Consider the following 9,639-nt stretch of genomic DNA (forward strand, 5'->3'; position numbering starts at 1 on the left):
ACATGATTCCGTGACATAATAGGACAGAGCAGTTTAGATATTTGTCCCACTTTTTCTTTTATTTGGGAAGTGATTAAAAGCAGCTGCTCCTCGGCCCTAAATCAAGCAGCTGGTGGGGATGCCTCCTGATGGGGTCGCAGTGACACGCAGCTCTGGGCTGCCACACTGACGGCTGGGCGTTTGTGTACGTGCAGATTTACATTGACACTCGGATATATAAATACACAGGTACGTGTGGCTGGTACTGGCCTGAAGGAACATAAAATAGGAGCTAAATTCAGGAGGCTTTCAGCTCCTTTGCTGCGTTGCCCCACGCTGTGCCAACCAGGAACCATCTCACTCGGCCCAAATGTCAGACCGCAGCGAGCTGCGTGTTTCCCCAGCCAGAATCTCCTTCTGCTGGAAATTCATCTCCACTGGGGCTTCTTTATTTTATTTTATTTTTTTTTTGCCTGGAGAGCTTTGCCATCCTTCCCACCCCGACCTTTTCAGCAAACGGTGCGGAGGGGGCTCAGCTATGTCACGACAGCGTTTTCTGAGCTGCTCTGCCACCGGGGAAGGGGTTGAGTGGTGCTTTCTGTGCTCCGGACCCCCGGGATGTGTGGGATGCCCTGGGTGGGAGCTCTGCTGCCCCGGCAGGGCTGTGCCAACCCCACTGAGGTGCCCGACCCGACCCAACCTCTCTGTGCCAGATCGACCTCGGGGACCCCAAGAAGGTGACGGGCATCATCACGCAAGGCGCCCGCGACTTTGGCCACATCCAGTACGTGGCAGCCTACAAAGTGGCCTACAGTGACAACAGCACCTCCTGGACCCTGTACCGGGACAGCCAGACCAACAGCACCAAGGTGAGGGGCGGCGAGCTCCGGGGGCTCGGGGACACCTCGGGGTGGGGCGGGGTGGCACGGGGGGAGATTCGGGCTGCCGACGGGGTGCTCACCTCCACCTTTTCCCCTCCCAGATCTTCCACGGCAACAGCGACAACTACTCGCACAAGAAGAACGTCTTCGACGTGCCCTTCTACGCCCGCTTCGTGCGCGTCCTGCCCGTGGCCTGGCACAACCGCATCACGCTGCGCCTCGAGCTGCTGGGCTGCGACGAGTAGGGGCCGGGGCAGAGCAACCAGAGGGGGCTGCCCTGCCCTGCCCGCCCCTGCGCACCTCCCGCTCCAAACCTCAAGCCTCCCTCTCCCCCGTCCTTCCCCCAAATTCGGAGGCGCTGCCTTTTTGCCCTGGCTGGATGGGGCTGGGGCTGCGGCACTGCACTTTACGGGGCTGTCGCGGGTGGGATGTGGGGATGGGCCCTGCTCTTTCACCCCGTGAGCTGGGAACGAGGGCCCCTTCTGCGACCAGGGCTTGGCTGTAGGACCCCCGCCAACCCCGGAGCCAACTTCTCTGCCCCTTTTTGCTTCTGCTTCCAGCAGCGAGGCTCCAGCCAGCAGCAGCGCCGCGCCAGAGCTCAGGGCTTGGCTGTTTTTGGAGGGACCCAAACCAGCCCCCGCCGCCCCTCCTGCTCCCTGCACAGCTGCACGCAGGGGCTGCAACCCCTCAGCTGGGTCCCCTGTCCCTTTTGCAAGGCCCCGAGTCCCCTTGCCGGCGGTGTCAGTGCCGCATAGTGCGAGGGGAGTGATGAGAGGGGGGAGAGGCTGCTCCTATCACAAAGTGCCGCGTCTCCTTCTCCGGCAGCTCTGCCCCCGGCTCTGGCTTTTTGGCAGCCGAGAGCCCTCCCCGGCCCCCAGCGAGGCTGTTTTTCCCCAGGGGAGCAAACCCAGGGGTCTGCGGGTGGTGGGGGCACCCTGCCCTCCTAACGGGGGAAGTTCTTGGGAATTTTCTCTCCCCTTTGATCGCAGTCCCAGGGTGCCAGCTCCAGCCTCCTCCAAACCTTCAGCAGTGCCACCGTCCCCTCTTACTGGGGGGGCTGCAGGTCCCACGCCCCCAGAGCCACGCAGTGGGTCGAGGAGCTGGGCTGTGGCCACGGGGTGCCAGGAGGAGCAGCAGCAGGCGCTGGCTGAACAACCCAAGTGCAGCGGGCAGACAGCCCCATCCCTGACCCTTTTTGTAACCTGATTTTTCCCTTCGTGTGCTGGCGGGGAGCCTCTCGATGCCGGAGCAGCCGGGAATGGCAGGAGGAGAGAGGCGAGGGCTGGCACTGCCAGGCGGGAGCGTGGCTGGGGGCACTTTGGGACCGTGTCCCTGTGGGCAGCACTGGTGGCGACGCCGTCCCCGTGTGCTGGGCCGGGAAGCGGCCGTGGGGCCGGGCTGGCTTCGGAAAGCACCGAGGGGACCTGGCCGGTCTGGGGGTGGCCCTGCTGGGGTGTCACTGACAGTATTAAAACCAGCTGAAACTTCAGGCCGTGTGCTCGCTGCTCTGCCACATGGCTGCGGGGAAGGCGGAGGGGCCCCGGGGTGCCTGGGCTGCGCGCATCCTTCCCACGGCCCCCACCCCTCCCGGTGCTCACAGTTGGCCCAGCGTAATGGGACGGGACATGGGGAGGGGAAGCAGCTCTCAGCACCCCACACCCTGCCCGTCCTCCTCTGGCTCTGCTCCTGGAGCAAATCCCCCAAGGTGGAGCGAGAGTTTTGGCCGGGGCTGCGGCCGGCCGAGCTCCCGGGGAGTGCGGGGTGGAGGCTGCTGGACGGGGACCCTGGGCCCACCGGGGAAGGCAGCAGGGTGTTGGGGTGGAGCAGCTTTGCTCCCTTCCAGGGGTTTCTGCCCCACTGGGAAGGGACCCCGAGGCTGGCACAAATTGCCCCGGTGCCACCCGTGTCCCCGCAGCTCCTGAGCTCACTGCAGCCCTGGCTGCTTGGTGACAGACCGGAGCTTGGGGGGGACACTGAGCTCTGTTCCCATCCAGCCGTGCCCCCCTTATCGCCGGGAAGCTGTGGCAGAGATAAGGGCAGCCTGCTCCCTGGCGGGCCGAGACAGCCGGGGGAAGCTGTGTGGGGAGGATGAAGCGAGCCAAAGCCACCCCTCAGAGCAGGGGACGCGTCCCCCACACCCCGTCACCGCTGTCCCCTGCCACCCCCACCCCGCCGGGGGATGCTGAGCCCCTTCCCAGCCCCGCGCCGCTTCCTTCCTCCCGCAGAGCACCGGGCTGCCTTTGAAGAGGGCGAGGAGGGCCGGGGCACCCCGCTCACCACGCAAAGCCTCCTGCGGCTCGTCCCCATCCCTCGGATGCTGTTCCCGGAGGCAGGAAGGCCGGCACGCTGCAGCCGCGGCACCCCGCTGCCTGCTGACCCCGCTGCCGGTGCTGCCAGCTGCCTGGTGGGCAGGAAGCAGCCGCAGGGGAGAGCATCCTCTGCTCTCCTCTCCTCTCCTCCCTGCCCGGAAAGCCCAGCGCCGATCGCAGCCTCTTCGTCCTGCTGTGGGTTTTCCTCCCTGCTTGTAGCCTTCAGCACCAGGTCCCTGCCGGGGCTGCCAGCAGGAGCTGAGATGGGTCCTGTGCAGGCGGCGTTTCGGGGAGAAATCCCAAAGCTGTCAGCCCCTGGCTTTGAGGTGGGGGAGCTGGGGATGACATTTTTATGGCTCCCGTTCAACCCGTGGGGCTCGGCCAGCCCCAAGCACGTGCCTGTCCCACATGCTGCAGGGTCAGCTCTGCCCTGACCCCGCACAGCGCCGCTCACCCCACAGCCCAGAGCCGCCCTCGGGGAGCTCAACCCAAAGCCCCAGCAGAAAGCAGGGCTGGGAGCATCCCCTACGCACCAAAAATAGGGTGAGAGGAGGGCAGGAGCAGAGGGGATTCACCAAACAACCCTTCTGGGGCCGTGCAGAGGGACGGCTCGTTGTGGGGCATTTCGGGCACCCTGCAGCTTTCTTCTCCTCTCCCAAACAATGGGGTGGCCGCGCCAAGGAGCAGCGTGCCCCAGCGGGGAGGGGACCGTCCCCGATCAGATCAGATCAGACACGGGCTGGGCTGTGGGGGGGGCACAGCCCGGAGCCGCCGTGCCGGGAGATGTAATCGCCCCCATTGTGGGCTGCGGGGCAGCGCGCTCCGGCCGGCAGGGCGGGTGGCACGCCGGGCGTCACGCACCCACGGCTGTCCCTCACCAAAAGCAAGCTGGCAGTGCCGTGGGTTGGGGCCCCTTGGCAGTGCTGGGGGCAGGATGTGTATGATCACAGCCAGCTTGGGGCTTGGTGTCCCCAAAATACCCGCGATGGCCTCTGTGTCCAGCCAGAGCTGCTCGGTGGGGGCCCCCCAAACGCAGCCCGTCCCGGTTTTTGGGGGTTGGATTTAATCTCTTATTTCTTTGTGATTAGAGAGGCAGAGCCGTGAGACCCCGTGTCCCCTGGCAGTCCCAGCCACGCTTCCCAAGGGGGTCGGGGCTGGTGGCAGATAACGCCGCGTCCCGGCCGCCGCCGCTCCCTATCAGTGCGCCGCCGGTGCCAGACGGGCTCGGATCCCGGGGCCGCCAGGATGGGGTTTCCCATTTATTTTCGCACGCCTTGTTTTCTTTCCGGTTTGACGCCGTCCTGAGCGGCGGCAGGAGCAGGGCCCGGGCCCCTGAGCCTCATTTCCTCGCCGTAAAACAACAAAGCGCAGCGCCGGGCCGGGCCGGCGGGGCAGCGGGTCAGGCCACACGCTGCTGCTGTGCTCCCAGGGATGGCAGCCCCGGAGCTGGAAGGAGCTGGGGTTGTGCCGTGGCTGGAGATGCCCCAGCAGATGGGCTGCCCAAAAGTTTTGGCCCCGTTTCTGTGCCCCGGTGCAGAGCCCTCCCTGAGCCGCGCTCTCCCAGCTCCGCTTTGCCCACCCGGCCCCAGGATGAGCCCTGATGGGGCTGAACCTCATGGCTCGGTGCCTCCTCTTGACCCCAGAGCACAGACACCCCCAGAGCTGCTCGTTGCTTGCATGATGTGCTCGTGGTGCTCCAAAAACATACTCATGGTGCTCGTGGTGCTCCCACAACGTGCTCGCTTGGCACCGCCGCTGCCCATGCTCGGTCCCCATGGACAACTCCTGTCCCCAGCGGGACAACTCCTCTCCACGCACCCATCTTGGAGCAGGACTTTGAGGGGCTCACCCCCTCATCTCAGCATCCCCGACGGGGCACCCCGTTCCCCTTGGCTCCCCCCGACAAGCCGGGGCGATGCCGTCCCGTTACCAGCCGGGTGCGTGGCGAGGGCACAGCCCGGGGAAGGGCGCACGGCTCCGGCTGGGGCTGGAGGGCGGGCGGGGGGCTCGGGGCACCCACCCCTGCTCCGGGCCGCGAGCAGGGGGTTGGGAGAGGCGTGTGTTTCCCTTTAAGAGGCAGGCCCTGGAGCTGCTTCCTCTCAGCCTTTGCAAGAGCCCCAAACACACCGCACCGCCCGCAGCCTGCCCGCTGCCTGCCGCTGCTGCCCGGCGTGAGTAGGGCTTGGTCCCGGGGACGGGTGCGGGGTGGGTTGGCACCCTGGGGTGCGGCACCCAGCGGGGACGGAGGGCTGGGAGGGCTGGGCATCGCTGTGGGATCACTGGGCATCACTTTGGGATCACTGGGCATCATTATGGGACTGCTGGGCATCGTTATGGGACCGCTGGGCGTCACCACGGAGGGTGCCGGGCATCGCTGCGGTGGAGGACACCAGCTCTCCGCCACGTCCCCATGCCACCATCGCCTTGTGGGTGGCGAGGAGCTTTGGGACGCAGCGGGGTGAGGGCTGGAGTCCCCATCCCGAGGTGCGAGGCTGCCAGTGCCTCGAGCCCGTGCCGCCGCCCCGCCAGCACACGGCGGCGTGCGCAGGGCCGCGGTGCCTCGAGCAGTGCCCGGCACCCAGCTCGCACCCACCTCGCTGCCAGCACCCGCACCCAGCCCGCTGCCTCCATCCTGAGATCATGAAGCACCCAGGGCTGGAGTTTTGGGGTTGGCCAAGTGCTTGCTGCACCCACAGAGCGGTGGCACCCGGTGAGGAGGAGAGCCCGGGGTCGGGCACCCCGCGCTGGGAGCAGGGTGCTGCGGGTCCCAGCCCCGGCTGCCTGCTGGATGTCCCCGCTGTCCCCAGCCCGGTCCCCGCGGTGCCAGCCGGCACCCCCTGCCCGCAGTTTGGGGCAATCCTAAACCTTATCCGGACTGGGACACGGGTGCCGCATCCCTGCCCGCTTTGCAGGGGGGCTGCGGAGGCTGGCCGGGTGCCGTGCCCCCCCTGCCGGCTCTGGGGAAGGGCTGCAGGCCGGCAGGTAGCGATGTGCCCGTCCTGGGGGGGGGACACCGCGCTGGGCACCCTTGGGTGCCCGTGGGGTCAGGGCTGGGGGCACAGACCCCACAAGTGGGTCCGCGGTGCCGTGGGGCAGCCGGGCTCGTCCTATGGGACGTGGTGTGCGCTGAGCAAGTTGTATGGGGACAGCCTCTGCTGTGGTGGGGCTGCGGGGTGGCACCCGGTTTTTGGGGGGAGCTGGGGGTCTGCGGCCAGGCTGGGGGCTGCCCCCGCCCCGCACAGAGCCGGGCGGCCCCGAGCTCTCCTCCCCTGCCCTGCTGCACGCCCCGCTGCCTCTGCGAGCTGAGCTCGGCCACCGTGCTCCCCGCACGCCCCGGGGGAGTGTTCCCAGTGCTCCCAGTTTGGAGGACGCCCTGGGGTCCTGCCCCAGCCCTTTCCCTCTCTGCTCAGGGTCCAGCCCCGCTCCCAGCCATGCTGCTGCTCCCGCTGCTCCTCGAGGCCACCCTGCTGCAGCTGGCCAGCGGCTCCCACCACCCCTTCTACAACGGCTTCTACTACAACCACGTCATGAACGACAAGGGCAACGGGCACGAGAAAGGTACGGCAGGGGTCAGGCTGCCCCCAAAGCCTCTAGGGTGGGGTCGGGACCCACAGCTTGAGGGGTGCGCGGGGCTGGAGGAGCACCGGGGGTGCTCGGGGATGCTCAGAGGTGGCTGTGGGGAGAGGGGAGGCCCAGCCCGTGACATCTTCCCTCCCCGTCTCCAGTGGATTACTTCAACGGGGCAAAGCTGGTGGTGGAGACCCCCCGAGACCCCATTTACAGCCTCAGCGGTGCCAACGCCACCCTGCCCTGCCGCTACCGCTTCGAGCCCCACCAGGAGGGCAAGCGCAAGATCCGCATCAAGTGGTCCAAGCTGCGGGACGACTACACCAAGGAGCAGGACGTGCTGGTGGCCATCGGCAAGACCTACATGGCCTTCGGGGACTTCCGAGGCCGTGCCCACCTCCGCCAGGGCGGCCGGCACGAGGCCTCGCTGGTCGTCAGCGACGTGCGCCTGCAGGACGACGGCAAGTACCGCTGCGAGGTCATCGACGGGCTGGAGGACGAGAGCGACGTGGTGGACCTCCGGCTGCAAGGTGGGGACCCCTGTGGGGCAGCGGGGTGTTTGGGGGCACAGCCCAGCCGGCCCCGTTGGGCAGAAAGGGGCCGGGGTGTGCGGGGTGATCCTCGGGGCTCAGAGCTCTCCGGGTGGAGGTTTGGGGGTTCCCGTTGTCCAGCTGTCCCCGTGCTGGTGCCGTGTCCCCCTGGGAGCCCTGTCCGTGTGTCCCTGGGTCCGTGTGTCCCTGCGGTGGCGGTCCCGGCAGCCCTATTATTGTCTGAGCATCCCCAGGAGGGAGGTGTGTGTGTCCCCAGGAGGCAGCCACCAGCTGTCCCAGTGCCACCAGATGTCGCTGGCATCTCACTGCTGGTGGCCGCGTGCCCAGCGCAGCCCCTCCTCAGCCTGGGGCTGTGCACCCTGGGGCTGCTGCACCCTGGGGTGCTCCCTGCCCCGCAGCGTGGGTTTGGGATGGGTCGGGGGACCCGTGCTGGCTCCGGACGGTGTCATCTGAGTGCCCCGTCCGCCCCCCAGGCGTCGTGTTCCCCTACCAGCCTCCCCGCGGGCAGTACCGCCTCAACTTCCACGAGGCCGAGCGAGCGTGCCGGGAGCAGGGCGCCCTCATCGCCACCTTCAGCCAGCTCTTCCAGGCCTGGAGCGAGGGCCTGGACTGGTGCAACGCGGGCTGGCTGGCCGACGGCACCGTGCACTACCCCATCCGCCTGCCCCGTAAGCCCTGCGGAGGGCTGCACCTCGCCCCGGGCATCCGCAGCTACGGCCCCCGCCACCGGCACCTGCACCGCTTCGACGTCTTCTGCTTCTCCTCCGCGCTCAGAGGTGGGTGCTGGGCATGGGGCAGGGGGCTGGGGAAGGGGCACGGCCCCGCTGGTGGCATCTGGAGCCCCGCTGGTGGCGTCCCACATCCTCCCTGCCCCTTGGGGTGTGGGGCTCGCAGCCTGGCGGGGATGCTCCGGGCGATGCTCGGCACCGGGGGGCTCCCCCCTCTGATTCTTTCCATCCCTCCTAGGAGAGATTTTCTACCTGGAGCGCCCGGCCGGGCTGACGCTGGAGGAAGCCAAGCAGGCGTGCCAGGACGCGGGAGCTGAGATCGCCAGGGTGGGACACCTCTACTCCGCCTGGAAGTTCCTGGGGCTGGATCGCTGCGACGCCGGCTGGCTGGCGGACGGCAGCGTGCGCTACCCCATCGCCAAGCCCCGAGCCAACTGCGGCCCCCCCGAGCCCGGCGTCCGCAGCTTCGGCTTCCCCAGCAAGGGCAGGTTTGGGGTTTTCTGCTACAAGGAGAGATAAGGAGCCGGGATTCTCCTTCTCGGCCTGAGGATGCTCCCAGCCCGACGGTGCCCGGCACCGGGTGTTTCCCAAGGGCTGTTCTAGGGGTGATTGTGGGGGGAGGCGGGGCGGGGGGAGGCTTATTTTGTTTGATTTTTTTTTTTTTTTTAAATTTTAATTATTCCTTCCTTTACATTTTACACTTTCTCAACGCAGCCGGGCTCCTGGCTGGGGCACCTTGCTCCACGTACAGCGTGGGGCTGCTGCTCGGGGCCGGGGCAGCCCCTCGCCCACGCCGGCCACCCTGCTGGCCCCGGGCTGTTTCTGCCCCCGTGTCCCCTGCCACGTTTCTGTCCCCTTGTCCCCCGCCACCCCGGCTGCAGGGGACCCGAGGCACAGAGCGGGTGCCTCTGCTGCATCCCTGTCCTCGTCCCCGTCCCGCTGCGGGGTGCTGCTGTGCCCGTCCCCGTGGGGGCCCCAGTGCCTTACCTCGGTGCGCCCCGCGCCCGGACTCCGTGTGAACTCTGGTGCCTTCTTCTTCGAGCGTTTTGTTACGAAAAGATGTATTTTCCTGGAGCTCTTCTAATAAACGAGGGAGAAAGCCCCGGAGTGGTGTGGCTGTGTCCCTGCCTCTGTCCTAGACTGGAGGGAGGATGTGGGGGTCCCCGGCAGGACCCCCCGGGGTGCTCCCGGGGCCATGCATGCCTCCATCTCCTCACCATCACCTCCTGGGGGGCATCCCCTCCTAACGAGCGCTAATTAACCCCCAGGAGCTGGGCCTGGAAGGCAGAGGGTGAGCATCTGCTGGCACTGGGATTTCTCGGTGTTGGGTTTTAGCTGTGGGGTGTGGATGGGGTTGACCCCTCCTGGGCAGCTCCTCCTGCCCCAGCCCCTTCCAAGACAAATTTGGGGAGCGGTGTCCTACCCTTTTGGGGTCCCCCTGCACTTCTCCCTTGTCCCCACAGCTGCACCCCCATGCAATCTGTCTGGGCTCCCTCCCTCCCCGCAGAAAACCCTCCACCAGCCCCTCTGCCACCCCCTTTCCCCCCAGAAAAAAAAACACCACACAACCCTTTCGGATTTGGCTCTCTTTATTATTTATCATTCTTTCAAAATAGGATATGTT

At 66.9% G+C, this 9,639-nt stretch overlaps 2 protein-coding genes across 3 annotated transcripts in view; both read left to right on the plus strand.

The window, feature by feature from the left end:
- Nucleotides 1-2,330, plus strand: part of MFGE8 (milk fat globule EGF and factor V/VIII domain containing) — a 102,310-nt gene extending 99,980 nt beyond the window's left edge. Inside the window, exons 10-11 of one of the 2 annotated variants that reach the window (XM_082769377.1) lie at nucleotides 693-848; nucleotides 962-2,330. In XM_082769377.1, coding sequence (XP_082625503.1) covers nucleotides 693-848; nucleotides 962-1,105 — 300 coding nt within the window. In that variant the 3' untranslated portion in view covers nucleotides 1,106-2,330. The remainder of the gene's footprint in view (nucleotides 1-692; nucleotides 849-961) is intronic. The other variant, XM_082769378.1, reaches the window with a different exon arrangement.
- A 2,977-nt stretch (nucleotides 2,331-5,307) lies between these two features.
- HAPLN3 (hyaluronan and proteoglycan link protein 3) lies at nucleotides 5,308-9,106 on the plus strand. The gene is made up of 5 exons (XM_082769579.1): nucleotides 5,308-5,340; nucleotides 6,580-6,727; nucleotides 6,895-7,266; nucleotides 7,761-8,063; nucleotides 8,254-9,106. Exons 2-5 carry the CDS (start codon nucleotides 6,601-6,603, stop codon nucleotides 8,532-8,534), a joined length of 1,083 nt encoding a protein of 360 aa, XP_082625705.1. The 5' UTR covers nucleotides 5,308-5,340; nucleotides 6,580-6,600; the 3' UTR covers nucleotides 8,535-9,106.
- The last annotated feature ends 533 nt before the right edge of the window (nucleotides 9,107-9,639 follow it).

Source organism: Aythya marila (genome assembly GCF_965140915.1).
Source record: "Aythya marila genome assembly, chromosome: 11".
NCBI classification, from domain to species: Eukaryota; Metazoa; Chordata; class Aves; order Anseriformes; family Anatidae; genus Aythya; species Aythya marila.